A 23,324-nucleotide genomic window follows, 5' to 3' on the forward strand; every position below is an offset into this window, starting at 1 on the left:
TTTATTACTGGTTTTAGGAGAGACCAACTTAATTTCATTAAAGTTATTCTCAGTATGTATTTACCAAAATTAAGCAATAAATATAGTGCTTTTCTGAGTTCTAAGGCCTTCTAGTAAATTATCAAACCTGTGGGAGTCCCTGGGGGATTAAGTTTTTTGCATTAAAATGGCAAACAGTTTTAAACTGTGTTACCATACACATAATGAATTGGTAGCTAATTTCATAGCCTTATTTTATCAATAAATGTGCATTAATCTTTAGGATGAGTGGATTTGGTTCCACACGGATGAAATAAAGTTAAGTTATGCTTCTGGTTAACCTGACACTTTGAGCTTATTTGCTTAATCTATTGACTTTTTAAATGATAGTATATTTGACTATGTTTTTAGGTGCTTAAAATACAGTAACAGGGCTTCCCTGGTGGTGCAGTGGTTGAGGGTCCGCCTGCCGATGCAGGGGTCGCGGGTTCGTGACCCGGTCTGGGAGGATCCCACGTGCCGCAGAGCAGCTGGGCCCGTGAGCCATGGCCGCTGGGCCTGTGCGTCTGGAGCCTGTGCTCCGTGGCACAGCAGTGAGAGGCCCGCGTACTGCAAAAAAAATAAAATAAAATAAAACAAAAATACAGGAACAATTAGGTGTGATACTTAACCTCACAGAGATTACATTTGAATAGAGGAAGTTAAACTGTTAAATGTCGAATCAGCTTACTTCTGTACAGACAGAATGTTTTAAAACTGTAGGCTGCGGGAGCACAGTCAACCTTGTATGACTTTGACCTATAAATGTGTTGTATGCACTTGGAAAAGGAAAGTATTTTCTCCTATTGTTGGGTACAGTGTTCTATAAAATGTCAAATAGGTCACGTTGTTTCATTGTTGTTACAGTCCTCCATATTCTTTCTGGTTTTCTGTCTGCGTGTTGTAAGTATTTTTAAGACATCTTTACTGTTGCTCTTTGATTCCTCATTCTCTTCCTCCTGACCCCTGCCACCCCAACATCTCCCCTTTTGCCTTTTTGTATTTCAGTTGGAAAAAGTGCTACACTCTTTTCTTCTTCAAGTTCAGTGATTCTTTCCTTTGTTCTATCCAGTCAGTGGATAATCCCATTGATTGTCATTCCCATTGATTAGCATTCTTTTTCTTTGATATTATGTTTTTATTTCTTGCATTTCCACTTGTCTTATTTTTTATTATTTTCAACTTTTTGGTGAAATTCCACGTTTGCTTATGCATGTTTTCCACCTTTTCCTTTAAAATGTTAAAGTTATTTTAAAATCTTTGTTTGATATTTCCAAAATATGGGCCATCCCTATGTTTTTTTCTATTGACTGCCTTATCTATTGAATGTAGGTCATTTTCTTCTTGCTTTGTATGTGTGTGTGGTAATTTTTGATTGGATGCTGGGCATTTTTTTCTGTATGAACAATGTATACTGAGGTAGATGTCTTTGTGCTTAGTAATGGGTGAACCTCTCCTTTAAGTTTAATAAGCTTCATTTGCTGGAGGCGGGGTTAGTGGTTGAATAATCTGTATTTAACATGGGTTTGTATTGCTATATAGTTATCTTCTGTGCTCCGAAGACTTCAGATTCCTTAAGCAGATAACTTCTGTTACTTGAGCTTATTGAGAGAACTGGAGTATAAAATGGGTTTTCTCCAGTGTTCCTGCTTCACTTGTAGCTTTCAGTGGGCTCTGCTTGCCTATACCACATAGTGGTCTATTTTTGTGCTCTTGCATTCTCCTTCATATGTAATCGACTGTTTCTTGTCACTCAGTGCCTGATTTGTGCAGACTGTGGGGTTTTGTTAATTTTCCTCCTCAAGCCTTGCTGTTAAGCAGACCCTGAGCACCTGAGTCTCAGGGATGGGTTTCCCCTCAGTGGGCTGACCTCTCCCTCTTGGCAGCTGAATTTTGCCTTGCATAAGTGGGATGTTTTGGCAGGAGCAAGTTTTTCTCCTTTTTATCAATATAATATCCTTGGACCAAGGCTGTTTCTGGAACTGTGTGTAGCTGCAGACGACTTTATCCTCAGATGGCCTTTACTTCATATCAGGAAGGGTCTGGAAAGGATCTTATGTCTGTTTGCAACTAAGGTGAGGCTTTCTCATCTTTCTTGTCCTACCCCTGATCTTTCCTGTGAATCCTGATAGAAACCTGGGGAATAGAGCTAGTGAGTAGGTTTGGAGTCCTCTTGTGTTTGGAGCTTCCAGGGATTCTATACTGTTATACTAACCCACACTTGGTTTTTAAGAATTGATCAAACTTTCAGTTTTTCTTTGTACCCACTTTTGTGGCAGCCATTTTTTCCTCTTATGCTCTTCCAAAGGTGAATGGGTTCATGTGTCTCATCTTTCTTTGGAGGGCCTGGGATTCAGTTTACCTGATTTTGTGGAAACCTCAACACTCTAAACCTTAACAAAAGCTATGATTTTATAGATTGTGTGCTTTTAAAAAATTTATTGTCAGGTTAGACATATTTTACACCGTAAGTAAAGGTGGAACTTTCCCATAAAAAGCTTTTAAAAGATAACCTTAGGGGCTTCCCTGGTGGCGCAGTGGTTAAGAATCCATCTGCCAGTGCAGGGTACATGGGTTCGATCCCTGGTACAGGAAGATCCCACATGCCATGGAGCAACAAAGCCTGTGCGCCACTAGCTCGCGAGCCACAACTACTGAGTGCGTGTGACTAGAGCCCATGCTCCACAACAAGAGGAGCCACTGCAATGAGAAACCCATGCACCGCAACGAAGAGTGGCCCCCCGTGGCCGCAACTAGAGAAAGCCTGTGCACAGCAATGAAGACCCAACACAGCCATAAAGAAAGAAAGAAAGAAAGGAAGGAAGGCAGGAAGGAAGGAAAGAAAGAAAGGAAGAGGAAAAAAAAAGGATAACCTTAAAGATGGTGAACACTTTGAAGATTATGAATACAGACCTAAGGAATGGATGAGGGGGGAAAAACTTTGCTAATGTTATTCAGACGGTACTTGTAGCTTAAGATAACATCTGTAGTGACAGTCTCATGTATAATTTGAAGTATGCTATAACTCAGAGATAGCAGTGAAAATAATGGAAATGTGTTAAGTGACTTTAAGTATTGGCTCTAACGATAAAGACACTGATATAGAGAAGATGCTCATAACAAGTTTGGATAAATTTTCTTTCAGGAATTATGATTGGAAAAAAGCAATATTTTAAATTTAACATATTATTTTATATATGTGATTTCTAATATGAATAAATGAATTATATATATTTATTACATAAATCAAGAAAATTTTTAGATTTTATCGCTGAAAAAAAACTTCCCTCCACCCCAAGAATTTTACCTCCTTTGTTTGTATCTTACTCATATAGTACATGCTACAATACATTTAAAGTCTGTATTTTTAAATGATGATTGGAGGACCTATATACATGGGAAGTTTCAGAAGTCTTTGGGGCATTTGTTTCAGAGAGTCAGAGACTTTCTCTGGTTATTTCCTTTTTTTTTTTCAAATAAATTTATTTATTTTATTTATTTATTTCTGACTGTGTTGGGTCTTCGTTGCTGCACGCAGGCTTTCTCTAGCTGTGGCGGGCAGGGGCCACTCTTCGTTGTGGTGTGCAGGCTTCTCATTGCCGTGGCTTCTCTTGTTGCGGAGCACGGGCTCTAGGCGCATGAGCTTCAGTAGTTGTGGCACGCGGGCTCATAGTGCACGGGCTTAGTTGCTCTGCAGCATGTGGGATCTTTCCAGACCAGGGATGGAACCCGTGCCCCCTGCATTGGCAGGCAGATTCTTAACCACTGTGCCACCAGGGAAGTCCCCTATTTTCTTATTTTTAATTAAAGTCTGATTGAAATCTGTTCTGAGTGATGTTACTTTTTTAGCTGTCTGACTTGAAGCTAGTCACTTAATTGCTGATGGTCTCAGTTTCCTTTTCTGGTGAAGTGAATAGTAATATAAAATTAAAAATTATACATCTCATGAGGAGTTGTGTGTTTTGAATGATGTACATATATTAAGAACCAAGCACAACAACACTTTGTAGTAGGTCTTTAATATATGCTAGGTAATATTGTAAATGTATTAAGTAAAGAAAGAAATATTGTCTAGAGTAATCAATAAGCAGTAAAACGAGTGAAAACAAGCAGTATTCTTTTGACCTAAGAAGTTTCATAGTCCCTTAAATTCTCTGATTCTTAAAAAGTTAGAGTAAAATAAAAAAGGAAGTTACTTGCATTTCTGCAGCAGGTAACATCATGTTATCTAGAGTCTTGCCAACACTATACTTTATACTGTTAACTTTATATATACTTTATCTACAGGGACGGTCCAGTATATGAATGGGAGAAAGATGGTCTAAGAATGGAAAAGCTATGTTTACTTGCTGTAAATGATGTACTTACTATAAAAGAACAAATTGTTTAACCTTTGAAAAGTGTTTTTTTTTTTTTTTTTTTTTTTTTTGCGGTATGTGGGCCTCTCACTGTTGCGGCCTCTCCCATTGCGGAGCACAGGCTCCGGACGCGCAGGCTCAGTGGCCATGGCTCACAGGCCCAGCCGCTCCGCGGCATGTGGGATCTTCCTGGACCGGGGCACGAACCCATGTCCCCTGCATCGACAGGCGGACTCTCACCCACTGCGCCACCAGGGAAGCCCTGAAAAGTGTTTTTAAAAAGATAATTGTGGCATTTTGTTTTCATTGCTTCATTCCTCAGCAGGATTTTATGCTATAAATTTAGTAGGTTACCTTTTCTTACATGATGAAGTACAAGAATTATCAATTTTATACATTTTTTTTCTTGTTTGACCCTTTACCCATCATTAGTTCACTATAAGAAATCAGTACTTTTAATCCATATTGCACTTTTACTTCAACAGTTTCCTACTCATATGGGTAGGTCATTTAAACCTATGAATGAATTGGAGATCAATTTCAGATCTGGTCTGAAATTTTTACCTATTTGGCCAAACTCTGTATAGTATGGCTCTAAGAGTCCCAGTCTGCAAGCTCCCCACTTTCTTAGTGTCATAATAAGACGAAAGAACAAAACACAACAAAAAAGAAAATATCAAGAGCATTACAGTTGAAACAGAATTGTGGTAAAATATGCGTAGCATGAAATTGACCATTTAATCATTTTTAAGCATACATTTCAGTGGCTTTAAGTACATTCACATTGTTGTGTAACCGTTGCCATCTTATATTTCCAGATCTTTTTCATCTTTCCAAACTGAGACTCTGTACCCATCAAACGCTAACACCTTGTTCTCTCCTCCCCAAGACTCTGTAATATCTGTCCCCATGAATTTGACTAAGGAGCATTACAGCTTTACGGAAGTGTAGATTAATCAAACTCAAATTGGTTTTAAAGCAGTTAGAAACTAGGATTGCTCTTACTTTTCTTTGCTGAACTGCCCCCAGTTTAGAGAAATTACAGATTTCAAGGAGTGAAATGGCAGAGAAGATGAAGCCACAGTTTGGGAGGAGAATCACAGATCTTGTGGCATGTGCAATATGCTGGACATTTTGATTGTTGCTTTTGGAATGCAAATCTGCCTTTAAGTGTAGTGGTTTTTTAGAGGATGTGATTGTGATGAAAGATTGTGATTGAATAACACACAGCATATCCAAAATTTTGGTGGAACATATTTGAATCCCAGAACCATCCTAAATGTTTTTTTGGTAGTTGGCCAGACTCTGGGTCACATGACATTATTTCCTGGCTCTGTGAAAGTATCTTCTGCTCTCTTCCCTGAGATGCAGAAAATCAGTGTGGAGGTCCTCACTCAGTGATGCATATGTTCAGTTCTTCAGAATAATATAAAAATCCATGGAAGAGAAGCATTTAAAACTACTTGTTCAGCACTAATTAGAGAGCGTTGGGCCTATAACTCTGCTTTACAGTAGATATGGCATTGAAAAAGCTTGTTATTTGTAATTCATGCTGTGTATTCCTTGCAATGCAGTTTTTTTGCTTGAAAAAAAATGTAATAAAGACAAAAAATGAGGCAAAAAGTAGGACAAAAAGAAAGGTTAAATTTTTCTGCTTGAAGGTTTGGGGAAAACACAGATAATGCATTTTGGGGCTGCGATCCCCATGTTTGAGCTAGCTTCTTTTTACCCATTCTCAGAGAATCTTATCCCGGCTCCATCTATCCCCAAGCAAGATTCTCTGCGCTCTCCTTTTTTGTGTATGTTTATTTTTATTCCCTTTATTTATTACTTCCCAACGTTTCTACTTTTGTTTCGGTTTTGGCCTGTGCCTTCCTTCCTTTTATGCTGGCTCAGCATAGTGCATGTAAAAATATGTTTTATAACTGGAAGTTTGTACCTTTGACCACCGTCGTAAGATAAATAAGTACTAGGGATGTAATATACAGCATGACTAATATAATTAACACTGCTGTATGTTATATATGAAAGTTGTTAAGAGCATAAATCCTGAGTTCTCATCACAAGGAAAAAATATATTTATTTTTATTTTGTATCTGTATGAGATGAGTGCTGTATGTCAATTATATCTTAATAAAACTGAAGAAGAAAAAAATTTTTTTAATATTTTATTCATCATTTTGGTTATTGTAGTTAGAACTGTTGTTCGAGATATCTAGCCTGCCATGGAATGGAAACCTTCATATATTAAAAAATAATCTTACAGTATATTAACCTAGATCCCTCTGGATCACCCCTCTCCCCCATTTTGTATTTCCATTTTTAAAGCTTATGTATTAAGAAGTTCTTATAAAGCTTACAAAAAATTAAAAAACTTTTAAAGCGATTATTGTGTTTCTAAAAATATGTGTGTTTATTTTATAGCTACTTGAAGGAAACTTTGCCAAAGAAGTCAGCCATGAAATGGATGGTCTCATTTTCCAGCCCACTGGAGTAAGTACATTTGTCTCTGTGTGCATGTGTGTGTGTAGTGTGTATGTATGTGTAGTGTGTGTATGTGTGTATGCCCATGCATGTATATATAAAGTGTGTAGTGTGTGTATCCGTGTATGCCCATGCATGTATATATAAAGTACATTTTCCTTAAATATATTTACTTAGGATTGATTACTGCTATAATCACTGCTTTTCCTTAAAACAAATTTTCATTATAAAATAAAATACTTCTTTTATACTAAATACATATAATAGTACAATGAACAGTTATTTGCTTTTCACTTAGCTTAGGAAATAAATATGACTGATCATTATTTTTCAAGGAAGTTATTAGTCTTATAATTAGTTTTCTTACTACTCTTGCATAATGAATGTTTTGTTTCTTTACTAGATATCTACCAATAACCTTATATAAATAAATGCTTATTTCTTTCTGTAGCCCAGTATATCTTTAAGTATTAATATTTTTAAAACTTCATTTTGCCATGGGTGAGTAAAATTTAGAGTTATCAATATTTGAAGAAAAACACAATTCTTTGCATATTTATTCCATGTCAGATTTCTGAAACTCACTGAAGAACTTTTCACCAACTTAATGATCAGATCATATATTTGGAGTAATTATGTTTTACTGATGGTAAGGTTTCCCTCCCTCCACATCATTGACGTTTTTGGCCACATAATCCTTTGCTGCGGGGAGCTGTCCTGTGCGTGGTAGGATGTTTCACAGCATCTTTGGTCTGTACTTACCAGGTGCCAGTATTACTTCTCCCTCCCACCCCTCTAGCTTGTGACAACCAAAACTATACACATTCACTGCCTCATTTCCCCTGAAGGGCAAATTTGCCTTCACTTGAGAACCTGTGCTCTGTGGCGCAGTGCTTTTCAAAAATGTGGCCTGTGGGCTTCCCTGGTGGTGCAGTGGTTGAGAATCTGCCTGCTAATGCAGGGGACACGGGTTCAAGCCCTGGTCTGGGAGGATCCCACATGCCGTGGGCCAACTAGGCCCGTGAGCCACAACTACTGAGCCTGCGCGTCTGGAGCCTGTGCCCCGCAACAAAAGAGGCCGCGATAATGAGAGGCCCGCACACTGCAATGAAGAATGGCCCTCGCTTGCCACAACTAGAGAAAGCCCTCGCACAGAAACGAAGACCCAACACAGCAAAAATAAATTAATTAATTAATAAACTCCTACCCACAACATCTTCTTTAAAAAAAAAAAAAATGTGGCCTGTGGACAAGGTAGCATTAGCACCACCCAGAAAGTTGTTATAAATGTCATTCACCACAGACCTACTGATGAGAAACTGCTGGGAATGGAGTCCAGCAATTTGTGCTTTCTCAGGCTTTCCCAGTGACTCTGATGCGTTTTCAAGTAGGAGAACCACTGCTCTTATAGGAAAGAGTTGTATTTCATGTGCCACACCTTGTCATAAGCTTCATTTTGCCTTCACTAACTCTATCCTTAGAAATTAGGGTGCAAGCTAGTTGTGAAGTTATGTAGAGACACATCAAACTGGGTACCTGGAGAAAAGGGAAGGAGGCTGTAATATTTTTGAACATTATGTATTAAACGCTATATTATATATGCTTTACGTATATAGTAAAACTCTGCTATTATGCAAATTTAGGTATAACGTGGTATATGATTGGCTTCTGTCTTCCTCCCAGCCCCCCTTGCCAAACAGATGGAGGGAAAAATCTTTTGTGGTCGCAGGAGGAGGAGAGTTAGAGGCTGGGGACAGAAATAGTAGAAAATACTATTTTAGGAAGATAGACATTAGATCTTTGAGTTCCAGTATTTTCTAAGTCTAATCTCCCTGGATTGAAAGAAATAAAATCTAACTATAACAGGAATTACAGTGTTTCACTCTGTTAAACTCATGGTGGTTCAGACCCATGCATGTATGAGATTTTGGTATATGTAAGAGAAATGGCCTGACAGGTGAGTCTTGTGATGTCTAGTGTAGTAAGTTGGTTTATCAGTCTGTCCCTCTTCTAGTAACCACACTTGTTATTACGATGACTTCATAATTGATTTTCTTAAGTATTTGTGGATATTTGGTTTAACATACAAGTTTCAATCAGTTTGTCAGGTTACCCAAAAATTCTTGTTGGGAGTTTAAATGGAAACGCTTTGAAGTTAGATTAATTTGGAGAAAATCAGTGTTTTTACAATGTTAAATTTGCCTTCTCAATGAATAAGGTAGAGCTCTTTTCAGGTCTTTTACTGTTCTCCAATCCAGTTTAAGCTTTTTGTTTTTTTTTTTTTGCGGTACGCGGGCCTCTCACTGTTGTGGCCTCTCCTGTTGCGGGGCACAGGCTCCGCATGCACAGGCCCGGTGGCCATGGCTCACAGGCCCAGCCGCTCCACGGCACGTGGGATCTTCCCAGACCGGGGCACGAACCCATGTCCCCTGTATCGGCAGGCGGACTCTCAACCACTGTGCTACTAGGGAAGCCCCGCTCTAGGTCTTTTGTATAAGGAGGTAAGAAGAGAGTTGATTACAGACAGGTGTAGCTTCCAGTGGTGGCAGGAGACATGATTTTAGGTGGTCCAGAGACAGGGCATTAAATGACATTGCATTACACAATGAGAATTTAGTCCCATTCCAGTTTTTATACATTCTTTCAGTTTATAAATTATACTTATTTCTAGTTTTGAATATCTAAGATTTGCTAATCTTTCCCTTTTTAACAAAATGAGTGTGGACTTAGTTTTACACTGTTCAAAGGGCAATGTTCTCTACTGGAGTTTAGTATCATTGGTTCATTTCCATCATGTCTAATTTTTAATGCTACTTATTACTTAGGGTAAGTGATACCATTGTCTATTTATGGTATAAGTGGCGTACCATTTGGCATAAAGTTTCCTGAATATCTTTGGGGGCCATTTTTCAGCCTGCTGCAGTTATTTAGCTTGATATGACATTTCCAACTAATAGCCATAGACCCTAATACCCAGTGTCATTTCTATTTTGGTCCTTCTAAGGTTTTAAGTTACCTTCCTTTCTTAGGCTTTCTTTTTAAAGCAAGTTCTGAATTAGAAGTTTAGGACTCTTAATCAGGCCAAGAACTTTAAAATGTAAAAATTGCCAGCATTTCTAAGTTTTCCTTCTGGGGAAGTCTAAAATCTTGGATGAACTCAGTTTTAATAATGAAGTGCAGGCAGGGTGAGTGTTAGACCCTTATGACAAAATAAAACAGTATATCAGAGATAACCTGTATTTTTTGTCATGTTAAAATACGTTTTCACCCTTTATTTTTACTTTGGAGGATATGCAAATGTTAGAATCCACAGTTCTTTTCCCTGGAATTCTTCAGACCAACCCTCCAGTGTCTTGCTGGGTGGCATTTGCCTGGCTTTTTAGCATTCTCTGCATGGAGAAGATCAAGGGGCGAGGGTGTGTTCTTCAGTAGGTAAACTTTTCACTTCACTCTCCAAGGTTCACTTTTCCTCTTCTGTGGTTCTTGAATCTTCTGGACTGGAGCTTCTGTTCTTCAGTTTTGCCACAGAATAAACATCTCCTGCCTCTTGCCAGGGTGGAGGAGGGAAGCTGGAGGTGTAAATTCTCCTTGTGAAGACTTTTACCCAGGCTGTTTCCAGTACCAGGTCTCCCTTTCACCCCCTCGCAACCTTCTCAGTATCTGTTTTTGTATGTTACGTAGCCTGTTCTGGGGAACTCAGCAGGAATTCCTCTGCCTTTGTATTGGTTGCTGCAAGCACTTAGTATTCAGTGTTCTTTGCTCTCTGCTCTGTTAACTTCTCCATCTACTTTCTGTCTTTCCAGAATTCGACGCATTGTTTTCTGCTGTTGTCTTCTCCCCTGTTTTTCCTTTTCTATTGATTCTCTTTTCTGTAACTCCCATTTTAGTGAGGTTTCAAATCAAAGTGGATATAAATGCACATGTTTAGTCGACAACATTTATCAGAAAATCCCCCAAACTTCTCACAATGTGTGGTTTTGCATCTGTTGGCTTCCTTGAGCCAACAGTTTAAATAAATGAAGAAAGGGACTATTTTGAGTGACCAGCTTAGCGATCTGAGTGAGGCTGCATAAAGTGGAGAGAAGATCCTGGTCAGGGATGGGCAAAGCTTGACTTATAATCTGCAGCCCACTCTCTAATACCACAGACATATTCCAAAGGCAAATGAAGGGCAAAAAATGAAGAGGATTCTTGGTGCATCTACTTTTGTAAAAACTTCTGGGCCTACGTTTGTTTGGTGCTAGTTACTTAAAACTTAGCAAGAAGTTAATTCTGCTTCACTATAGTAATTATAGTGAGGGAACAGAAGTTGAGTAGAAGGTAGAAGATATTACTACTACTAAAAAAAAAAAAAGGAAGAAGAAGAAGAAAGTATTTTGAATCCTGGCAAAATATTGAGGAACAGTGATAAAGATACTGTATTAAAGTGATGATTCTATTGAGGGCAGAACCCCAAACACCAGCTTAGAAGAAAGTTCATTTACCTTTTGATTTAATGTTCTATTTTTCAGAGACATAACCTTGTAACACATCCAGAATTGCATTTAGTTTATTACTTTTATAAGAAAAAGGACAAGTAAAGCTAATGGATGGTATATTCAGGAAAATAAAGCTTAGGATATTTCTTTGTGTTTATAAAGAAATGTACTAGTATCTGATATTTCCTAAAATACAGCAGTCATTAATTACCATGAAAGCCTCAATTTAAAAAAAGTAGATTAAATTGCACTTATAGAATTATAGTAAATCGAAGCAGAAAAGATACTTCTAATTATCTAGCCCAGTGGTTTCAAAACATGAATTTCCAAAGTTATGGGTTTCTGTGAATTGCCTCAGGGGACCATGTGCAGGAATAGGTTACTAGGTAAGCATTCTGTTTATCTCACCACAGCCCTGATTTATTTCTTTTATATATTGTACTTCTAGATAAGATTGTGTTTTAAAAGGGGCTTCATCTAAGTAAATACCATTTGTATCAACTGCTTTTTCGAAAGGTTACCAGTGATCTTTTTCCTTGCAAAATCATGTTCGTTTTTCAGCCCTTTTCTTACTGGATTATCTAGTGGTAGTCTGTACCGCTGTCCACACCTCCTTAAAAATACTCTCTTGCGTGGCTTCATGCCATTTCTTTTCCATCTCACTCAAGCTTTTCGTCTTCTACTAACCATTGAAGTTCAGAGTTTCTAAAGGCTCGGTATGCTGGACCTTCATTTTTTACCATGCTCTGCTCTCTCCCTTGAAATCTCTTCCACACTTGAGTTATTTCCTGTAAGCCTGACTCAGACTCTTGGTTTCTGTTTAAGCTCCAGATTTGTTTATTTAATTGCCTACCCTGATACTACCTTTTAAATTTCTCAAAAACACCAGAAACTCAGTATACTTTGAAGCTGAACTCCATCCCTACTCCCCAAACAAGCCAACATACAAACTGTACAAAATGATCCTTTCCCAACATTTCATCCCTCAGTTGCTTATATGCAGTTACTTGAGTGAGAAATCTAGATGTCATCTTTGACGCCTTTCCTTCTTTTATCCCTCTAATCCATCTCCAAATCTTGCTTTATCTCCTAAATCTCTCTTAAATTATTCCCTTTTCTCTCCATTACCACTGCCACACTCCAGCGTGACTTGTCATTCACTGCCTCTTGCCTGGACCACTGCAGCAGTGTCCTAACTGGTCCTGCAGCCTCCACTTTATCCCCCTCCAGTCTTTTCTTCATACCATATCCAGAGTGGTCTTCCTCCTTAATCTCTAGTGATTTTCCCTTGTTTTCAGGTTAAAGACCAAACCTAGATTTGAAGCCAGCTTACTCTCTTCTTTATCCCATGCTGCCTTTTTGTTTCCCCTTGTGTTTTGCTGTTGATGTGAAAGTAACTGATATTTTTATTTAAAGGTGACTTAACTATATTACTTTATTCATAAACAGTGTTTTAAAAAATTGAAGTATAAGTTATACTTGCCAAAATATTTAAATATTTTGAGAAAAATGGGTATTTTCTTTGAAGAAGAAATTGGCTGTTTTCTTTGAAGAAGAAATTGGCTGTTTATTTTAATATGAACCTCTAGTCTTTCTCAGGCTTAAAGCTCAAACTTTGAACAAACTGAGGTGATAATTTTTAAAAAGAAGTATCTTCAGATTGAATTTTCCATCTGGTTATTAGTCTATACCATAAACCAGATAGGTTTTATTAGACCCTTATATATAAGGTTTTCAGTCTTACGATTTCATTGACATTTTGAATTGCTAATCTTTTGTGGTTTGTTACCTAAAAATGAATATTTTAAGTTGGCCGTTTGACATTTTAATATGCTATAGGTAGTAGATCTTCTACTTGACAGCTATTAGATCTTTAAGTTTAATTTATAAAGTTGATAATCCGTGTTTGTTTACTAGCTTTTGCAAGCGGTTTTAATGATTTATGTAGCATAGTAAATTTTTATTTGTAGTAATGATTGATTTCTAACCTTTTAAAAATCATATTTGATTTTACTTTTGTCATCTGGAGACACGTTTCTAGATAAGAATTTTTGTGCCATTAATACTCCTCACTATGAAATAAAAACAGAATTACATGTAATGAATTGCAAAATAGAGGTGGTAATAAAAACTTGAAATATTTTCTTTGTTTTATTAAAATAAGACTTTTTCTTGTTTTATCTGCCAGCTATATTGTGATTAGTAAAACATAGAATTGTTTCTGTATTGAGTTTAGAGTATTTACTCTCAAGCAATAGTGATAGAATTGTTTTTTTATGTTTTCATCACTATCTTGATTTTCTGTAAGGTGGGTCAGTTTGGTTTTATGTTTCACCCATTAATCAATTTGCATGTAAATAGAGTCAGCTTTGATTTTAATATTGCTTTCTTGTGAAATATTAATGTTTTTATTAAGTCTTTACTACTGCCAGGTATATTGAATGTTATGGATAGATTGTAAAATGAAAATTGGAATTAGTCTAATGTCTTGTCTTGAAGTACATGACGAATTAGAGTGGTTTTCCTTTGTAGCAGAGATGATGTTACCATGGTGAAAGCTTCTGTTGCCATGACATTTGCTTGCATATTTTGATAGGTCTTCAATTGAAGAAGGGCTCTGTTTCCTGGCAGACTGGAAAAGTGTCATTCTATCTTTCCCCGAAATATGTTATTTTTTTAATTGAGAAATATGTAATAATTTCCAAAGAATTGTAATAGTGAACTGCCAAGGAAGAAAATACACCTTGTTTATTTTTAATTTTTTTTCCTTAATCAACTTTCGGAACACAGCAAAATATTCTTAGCTTGCTTTTGTGTAAGGAAGAAGAAAAGAGAAGAATATTATTGTTCTAGCTTTCTTAATAAATAAAACATTTGCTTTTCCATTGAATTTTGTTGACAAAATAAACAGCTGAAGAGGAATAATTTGTAATCAGCCTTAGCTAGATATAGATATATACTGTTACTGTACAACAAAAAGACACTGCTAATGATGACATATTGTTAGCAGAGAAAAGGACAAATAAATGTAAATAAGGACTTCACAAAATGAAGGAATCAGTGAATTCCAAGAAGGTAAATATATAAAGTGCAAAATCAGTTTTCACATAAATGATACATGTTAAACACAGTGAATTAGGGATAGTTCTTTTTTATTGATAACATTTAATATTGAAAAATAAATGGTAGATTTTTTTAAAATTGTGTTTTACAGTGGTATATGTTTAATTTGAATTTTAACTAGATAATACAGATATTTAACATGTAGTAAGACAAATACAGAGAAGAAAGTCTCCCTCTCCTTCTCGCCTCCCTCAGTTATCTACTGTTGTTTGTTTTTAACTTATCTTCTCATAGTTTCTTTATGCATTTATAAGTAAATACAAATTTGTTAATACATTTTTATTCCCACTTCACTTTTCGAGGAAGGTAGCACATTGCTTTTCAGGATTTGTCCGGCCATGTATTTTAATGTATATTTTGTTAGTGCTCTAATTTGAGCATCTCGGGACATACTGGAATCAGCAGAAGGATAGGGCTTATTATTGATAGCTCCCATCCCTTATGCTTAGGGGAGTTCAGACTTCTAGGAGGAAATATTTTAAAACATACAGTTTGTCAATTTAGAATAAATTTTCCTTTTGTTGTCAAAGTTCATTGATAACTTCAGTGGGGCTTTTTACTGGTAGACCAATTCATTTTGTAAAAGCTGCAAATTGAAGTATTTGTAATGAGTACATCTTTACACCAGCTGTTTCTTCTGCAACAAACTGTTTTCTTCCTTTCGGTATTACTCCCATTCAGCCTTTGAATATCAAATTAGGTGTGGCTTCCTTGGGGAAGCCCGGCTGATTCGGTGAGTGTGACTCTCCCCTGTGTTCTTACAATGCTCTTCTTCGTACCAGTACTAGGAGCAGAGAAAATTATTTTAGTGATACTACGCTGCCCAGATTAGCAAAAAAGGAGGGTAACGTACTTGATGTATAAAGTAACTAGGCTGCAGATGTTACTTGTATCTAGAGTTTGATTCCCCTATCAGTAGACTACGTTTATTTAGACTTGTGACCACCAGAGAAGAGGAGAAACTGTGAGAATCTGCTAGCTGTCAAAGTTAATGGAATTTTATACCAGATGGCAGTAGTCTTGGATATTAAGGGAGAGTTAATCCTGAGCTTTGGAATATATTAGCTCATGCCTTCATCTAATAAATTGGGTGTCTACTGTATGTTATACACATTGCTGAGTAAGAAATAATAAAACTGGATAAAGGCAGGGTTTCTGCCCTCAAAGGGCTATGAAGAAACTTGACCCTGCGGCAGTGTGAGAAGAGTGCAGACTGATGGAGTGGCAGAGGCACGTTGGTGGGCCCAGGGAGTAGGGCCAGGATACTTTGGGAGATGGGGCGTGTGCCGGAGATGAGACAGGACAGACGGTTCAGTAGGCTTTCAGTGGGGCCTGAGTGGGAGAGAAGAGGTAAGTGGTTTAGGTGCTGAGGTTTATTCGGTTGTCTGAGCTCCCTCTTCCCACTAGACACGGCATTGCCAGTTGCTTGTCCCTCCTACTCACCACTCCACACAGAACTAGGCTAAAAGTAATTAGAATACAACTGACTTGGTTCTTTTTGGAACAGTTTTATAATATGAGATCATCTAACCCAACCTTACATCATTTGCTTTTGGACAAATGATATAAATCTGTATTTTTTTGTTAATAGTGGAAAGATTTCTGTATTACTGTGATTTGGGAATTTTTTGGACAAGTCTAACGATTTGGGTTACCAGTTAATCTGTAAAAAGAGGGAGTTTACTGCATGCTTTCAGTACCCCTCATTTTTCTAGTATTCTTACTCAGGTCTATTAACTGGTCTTGATACTAACTGGGTATTTTCATTTAACTTGTCTTTACCCCCATTTCCTTACTGGTTAAAGTTTAATTTCATGTGTAGTTATATGGAACCGCCCAGACATGGAAAGTAAAGCTGAAGTTGCAGAGGTCTTGGTGTAACTGTATTTTTTCCGAAATTATTTCATTAGAAATGTAAGCTATAGGTTATTTTATATTAAAACAACAGCAAGAAATTAGACTTGTGAATCAGATAATAGAAATAGTAATACAAATGTATTTTTGAGTAAGTTTTCCAACCTATTAAGCCAAGAAATTGTATTAATTCTCTAATATTAAATTTTACTCTCAAATGACAACTTCACTTTCCATAAGTAGTAGTAAAACTTCCATAAGCAGATGAGAAATGTCAGCAAGCTTTTGAAAATGGGAATTCTCTGTTTTCTTCCCCTGCTTCTTTCTATGATACCTCTCCCTACTATCTTTACCAAGTTTGTAACTTTTTAGAAATGAAATACCAAGGGGTTGCCTTGAGCTATTTTTATAGGAGATCGACTCTTCACCTCCTCTACATCAACAAGAACAGCATAGAGCACTGGGCCAATTTAGTCTCAGAAAACTTGAGCAGACTTCCCCTCAACTCAGGTATATTTGTGTTCTCATTGTGTAGAACTTTCTTGTAGCCTAATTATTCTTCAGAATTCAATTCATGCATTTTTCTTGTTCAAGAAAACTTCCTTTACCCCTACCCCCTGATTTTCATGTTTCTCTGTTGTTCTTCCTCAGCAACTTTGTTTGTGTTCATTTGAGTACTTCTCTAATCTCTCTTGGAGGTTATATCAAAAGCCTCACTGTGGTTGAGCCCACTGTCTTGGGAGAATTTGTATCTTCCCCAACTAGTATGGTACTAGGCACATAGTAGGTAGTTAGTGTTGATTAGGGACTTTCCCTCCATACAGGATATTTATGTGTCTTGTTTTGCAAAATAGGTGTTGGTTATTTGCTTCTCAGTGAAACATGAGCAAAAGGATATAATCAAGTCAATAAATCTAGAGTTGTTTTACTTTTCTGTCCAGTAGAATTACCAAAGAGGATCTTTTCTGCTTTCTTTAAAACTAAATTCTAGACAAACAACAAAAATAAAACTAATATATGGTAAGGCCAGGGATCTTTCCTAGCCTCAGGATGTGAGCCTTCTGAAGAGGACAGTATGTCTCAGGTTTCAGTGCAGGGCCTGGAATATATATTACGATAACATAACTGCTCACATTTTACTAGTGGAAATCATAGAGTAGCATGGGCTACAAAGCATTTTAGGTATCTCTGGTTTAGATATCCTGTTTTTAGGCAAGCAAAATGCTCTTGCATTTTTGCAAGTGAAATAGATGAAGCCCACACTTTGAATTTGCTTTGAATCATGAAGTTAGTAGTTAGTAGAGGCAAAGGAGAACCAGATATCTTGTCCTCTTTGTTGTTATTACTACTAGCTTCCTTTAGATCAGTTTCTCAACTTTGGTACCATTGACATTTTGGGTTGGGTAATTCTTTGCTGTGTACAGCTGTCCTGTGCGTTGTAAGATGTTTAGAAACATCCCTGGCTTCTACCCACTAGATGGCAGTAGCTCACCCTTCCCTCCCCAGCGTGACAACCAAAAATGTAGGCATTGCCAAATATCCCCTGGGGGGTAAAATCTGTAATTGAGAACCACTGTTTTGTATAGCAGGTATATCACTTCTGCCTCCATTTCATTTTCTTTTAGTTTTAGAGGACTTCTTTGGCACATGGCCATCCTGTACCTTTAAGCCAGGTTCTGCTCTCATTTGGTAAACACTTCCTTAAGCATCTTAATTGGTTGCCTGACATCTGCATTCATTACATTTTTTCTTTTTAAAGATAATAATGGACATCTCAGGTAGTATTGGTAATTGCTTTCAGACATAATCTATCTCTAATTTTTTATTGAACAACTCACCTGGTAAAATCAGATTTGCTTCTGTAGAACTAAGTATTATATGTATCAATTAAATATAGCTTTGATAATTATTTTACTCTAGATACATGCTGGTGAGTTTAATGAAATTAAAATGCATTACCCCCTAATTATACATTGGAAAATGTAGCTTGAAAGGATGTTTTTGTACCCTTGTTTATATTCAGCAAGTGTGTTTCAAGTTTGAGGACTCACAAATATTTATATTTAAAATGCTTAATTCCCTGTATTATATAATATCTTTGACCTTATTATTTTGGGGAACTTGAAAAAAGGATTTTTAAATAATTATTGATATACATAGTCTTTTGTGAATAGTGCTAATTTAAGTCATTTCATAATCTAAAATATTCTATTTAAACATATAAATTTAAAAATACCTGAGACTAATATTTTATAAGTTTAAAAAATTTTCACTTTATTTTTTAATTTTTTTTTTTTTTTTGCGGTACGCGGGCCTCTCACTGTTGTGGCCTCTCCCATTGCGGAGCACAGGCTCCGGACGCGCAGGTCCAGCGGCCATGGCTCACGGGCCCAGCCGCTCCGCGGCATGTGGGATCTTCCCGGACCGGGGCACGAACCCGTGTCCCCTGCATCGGCAGGCGGACTCTCAACCACTGCGCCACCAGGGAAGCCCATATTTTTAAAATTTTTTATCAAGTATTTAACTAATTGTTTTGTAGGCACATGATCAGACATGATTTTACTGAAGTAGAATTTACATTCGAACAGGTATTTAAATATATTTTACTCATGGGATCTATGTTGTTGCATTTATATTCGGTAATTCAGAACTACAGTATTTTTAAAATATAATTTCCTGAAAATTTTTGTCAGGCATTTCATTGATTTTCATAAAGGTGCTTTGAAATTCTCAGTCATGTCAAGTCTAGGCTTTCAGATTAATATAAATGGTTTGGTGTACAGTCAGATGAGGAATGACTTATGTACTTGAACTATTGCTGTGTAAAAGCAGAAGAGTCAGTATATGCTATTCTCCATTAGATGATTTCCAGAGAGAAGAATGTGAAGGATAGTTAGTAGGTATTTTACAAATAATATTATATTAAAATTACGTTTAGAATTTGTTATTAGGTACCCATTATGAAATATTTTAAAGCTGTACAATCATTAATATTTCCTAAATTTAATAACTTAGATTGGTGTTGGTTTTCGAAGTGGTCTCATACTCATAGTCATCTAAATGAATAGAGAACAGAAGTAAATGATGGTTTGTTTGTACATGTGACAGTCCCTTGGCAGCTGTTGTGAGTGGGGTTGGTGTGGGATGCTGACACTCCTTTCTCCCCTCACTCCTTTTTACCCTTCACTACCATAGGGAACCACTCTTACTAAAAGGTCTGTGATGTTTCTGTCAGATAGACTTTATTAGAAAAAAGACTAACTTTTATTATTATTTTTATTAATGGGGTCACGACTGGAAAATTTAGCAGTTTTAACATTTATAAAAACATTTATATTCAGTAAGTCTAAAGAGGTTTATTTGTGATCATCCTGAAGGACATGTGTTACCTAAATGAATCTCTCAGGGCAAATAAATGGACAAAAACTTCCACTGAAATATTATATATTTGATTTTATATTCATTCATGTTTAAGCACAAGCCTTGGGGGAAAATAGTGTGCATTATGTTCTTAAATTTGCTACAGATAAAATGTCTTTCCCATCAACTCCAATCGTTTGTCTTTCTTAGCAAAACTTGTTATACTAAATTTGTCATTATATGGACTTCTGTTTGAAATAAGAGATCCGATGACTAGGGTTTTTGCATTTTTTCCTCAAATTTATAAAAATCTGTTAGAATGCAATTTGACTCGTATATCTAAAAAAATATTAGTAATGAGAACACTTAGCAGTTTTTCCTTCCTGAGTACCTTTCTTATAATATGGCCCCATCCCCCATAATGCCCTCGCTGAATTGACATACTTTCCTCTCCTTCAGGAGATTCTATATTTTTCTACCCAAGTGTTTTGCTCGTATTTACGTCATGGTATAAGTCTGCATTAGTGAATATTACCCATTACTCAAAGCTTTCAATCTTCATTCCTCTATAATAAGTCCATAGCCACCAAAGTAAAAGATTTTCTCTTTTTACTATGTTCTAGAATAATTTAAAACACTTTTTTCCTGTGCTGTAGTCTCTTTGATTAGATGGACAATGTTGTACAACCATTTCCACAACTTTTACATCAGTGCAAAGAGAAGTTTTGTAACCGCTAAGCAATAACGCTCCTTCCGCCCACCCCCTCAATGCCCCCCGCCTCCACCCCCTGCCCTTGGTACCGCTAATTTACTTTCTGTCACTATGAATTTGCCTATTGTGGATATTTCATACAGGTGGAATCATACCATTTTTGTCCTTTTGTGTCTGGCTTATTTCACTTAGCATAGTGTTTTTGAGGATCATTCATTTTGTATCATGTGTCAGAACTTCATTCTTTTTTGTGGCAGAATGATATTCCATTGTATGTATATACTGCATTTTGTTTACCCATTTATATGGTGATGGAAACCTAGATTGTAGACATGTCAGTATCTGGGTCCCTGTTTCCAATTTTTTTTGCTCTACCATGTGCAGAGTCATATGGTAATTCTGTGTTTCAAATTCAGTTTTTGAGGAACTGTCAAATTATTATCCATAGTGGCTGGATCATTTTGTATTCCTTACAGCAACATACATGGTTACTAATTTCTTCACATCCTCTCCAACACTTGTTATTTTCCTCTAAAAAAAAAAAAATTACAGCCACCCATATGAAGTAGTATCTCATTATGGTTTTGATTTACATTTCCCTCATGGCTAATGATACTGAGCATCTTTTTATGTGCTTATTCACCATTTGTATCTCTTCTATGGAAGAAATGTGTATTCAAGTTCTTTGACAATTTTAAAAATTGGGTTGTCTTTGTTGTTGAGTTGTAGGAGTTCTTTATGTATTTTGGATATTAAACCCTTATCAGGTATATGATTTGCACATTTTTCCCATTCTGTAGGTTATCTTTTCACTTTTTTGATATCTTGTGATACACAAGTGTTTTAGTTTTGATAAAGTCCAGTTTATCTATTTTTTTTTATTGCTTGTGCTTTTTTTTTTTTTTTTTGCAGTACGTGGGCCTCTCACTGTTGTGGCCTCTCCTGTTGTGGAGCACAGGCTCCGGACGTGCAGGCTCAGCGGCCATGGCTCACGGGCCTAGCCGCTCCACGGCATGTGGGATCTTCCCAGAGCAGAGCACGAACCCGTGTCCCCTGCATCAGCAGGCAGACTCTCAACCACTGCGCCACCAGGGAAGCCCTATTGCTTGTGCTTTTGATGTCATATCTAACAATTCACCACCAAATTCAAGATCATGAAAATTTACCCCTGTGTTTTCTTGTAAGAGTTTTATGGTTTTAGCTGTTATATTTAGGGCATTGGTCCATTTTTAGTTAGTGTTTGTATATGATGGGAGATAGGGTTCCAAACGTCATTCTTTTACTTGTGGAAATCAGTGTCCCAGCATCATTTTTTGAAGAGAGTATTCTCTCACCGTTGAGTGGACTTGGCATCCTTGTAAAAAAAAATCAATTGGCTATTGGCTATCAATGTATGAGTTTATTTCTGTACTCTCAGTTTTATTCCATTGGTTTAAATATCTGTCCTTATGTCAACACCTCTGTTTTGATTACTGTAGCTTTATAGTAAGTTTTGAAATTGGAAAGTGTGAGTCTTATAACTTTGTGTTGTTCTTTCTTCAAGATTGTTTTGGCTCTTCAGGGTCTCTTGTAACTGCATATGAATTTGAGGATTGGCTTTCCTATTTCTGTTAAAAAGAAAAAGTTGTTGGAATTTTGATAGAGATTGCATTGAATCTATAGATTGCTTTGAGTAGTATTGACAGTTTAGCAATATTAATTCTTCTTAATGGGTGTCCTGAGACCAGTCCCAGTGTGGAGGGGGTTTTCCACACCAACAAGCACTTCTCTGACACCAGCTGGGTGTCCTACAATTCAACTCAATTCTGACACTGTCTACCCAGTGATAGCGTCAGATTCAACAGGTTGAGGGCTCTTCAAAACTGTACTGCTTCCAGTTTTCCCACCCTCCCCCACTCCTTAACTTCAGATGGCAGTTGCAAGTTCATGTTATTACCTGTGCTTCTAGTTGACTAGCTGTAGATTGGAGGTTCCAAGGACCCTGTCCTTGGCCTTCAGACACCAGTTAAATTCCAGGTTGTTACCGGTACTTCTTACCACCTGACTATAAATCAGAAGTTCTCATGACCCCCTTGTCAGGTTCAATTAGTTTGCGAGGGTGGCTCACAGTACTCAGAAAAATATATTACTTACTAGATTACTGGTTTATTATAAAAGGATGTAATTCAGGAATAGCCAGAGGAAATAGATACATAAGGCAAGGCATGGGGGAGGGGTGTGGAACTTCTGTGCCCTTTCGAGGCACCCCCTCTTCCTGAATATCCATGTGTTCACCAGCCCAGAAACTTTCTGAACCCCATTTTTCTTTTTTGGTTTTTATGGAGCCTTGATTACACAGGCATGATTGATGAAACCATTGGCCACTGGCAATTGATCCAACTTCTAGCCCCCCTCCCCTCCCCAGAGGTCAGAGGGGTGGGACTGAAAGTTCCAACCCTCTGATCACTTGGTTGGCTCCTGGCAACTAGACCCCATCCCTAGGTGTTACCTCAAAGTCACCTCATTAGCATAATAAAAGACCCATATTACTCTCTTCACTTTGGAAATTCCAAGGGTTTTAGGAGCTCTGTGACAGAAGTGGGGATGAAGACCAAATGTATATTTATTATAAATCACAATATCAGTTTTCCTATCTATGAATATGGGATATCTTTCCATTTTTAGGTCATTTTAAACTTTTTCAGTAATGTTTTGTAGTTTTCAGTATATAGACCATTCATTTCCTTTGTTAAATTTATTCCTAGGTATTTTGTTCTTTTAGATGCTATTGTAAATGGAATTGATTTCTTAATTTCCTTTCTGGATTATTCATTGCTGTTGTATAGAAACAACCGATTTTTTGTATTGATAATACCACCAAAGTATTACATTATTAGGAAGAAATTTAACAAAAGTTGTGCAAGACCTGTATATCGAAAACTACAAAACATTGCTGAG

At 37.0% G+C, this 23,324-nt stretch overlaps 1 protein-coding gene across 1 annotated transcript in view; it reads left to right on the top strand.

The window, feature by feature from the left end:
* Window positions 1-23,324, top strand: part of RNGTT (RNA guanylyltransferase and 5'-phosphatase) — a 219,081-nt gene that overhangs the window by 101,247 nt on the left and 94,510 nt on the right. The window contains exon 12 of the mRNA XM_065888674.1: window positions 6,801-6,869. Within this exon, the coding sequence (XP_065744746.1) occupies window positions 6,801-6,869 (69 nt within the window). The remainder of the gene's footprint in view (window positions 1-6,800; window positions 6,870-23,324) is intronic.

Source organism: Phocoena phocoena, chromosome 12 (genome assembly GCF_963924675.1).
Source record: "Phocoena phocoena chromosome 12, mPhoPho1.1, whole genome shotgun sequence".
Taxonomy (NCBI): Eukaryota; Metazoa; Chordata; class Mammalia; order Artiodactyla; family Phocoenidae; genus Phocoena; species Phocoena phocoena.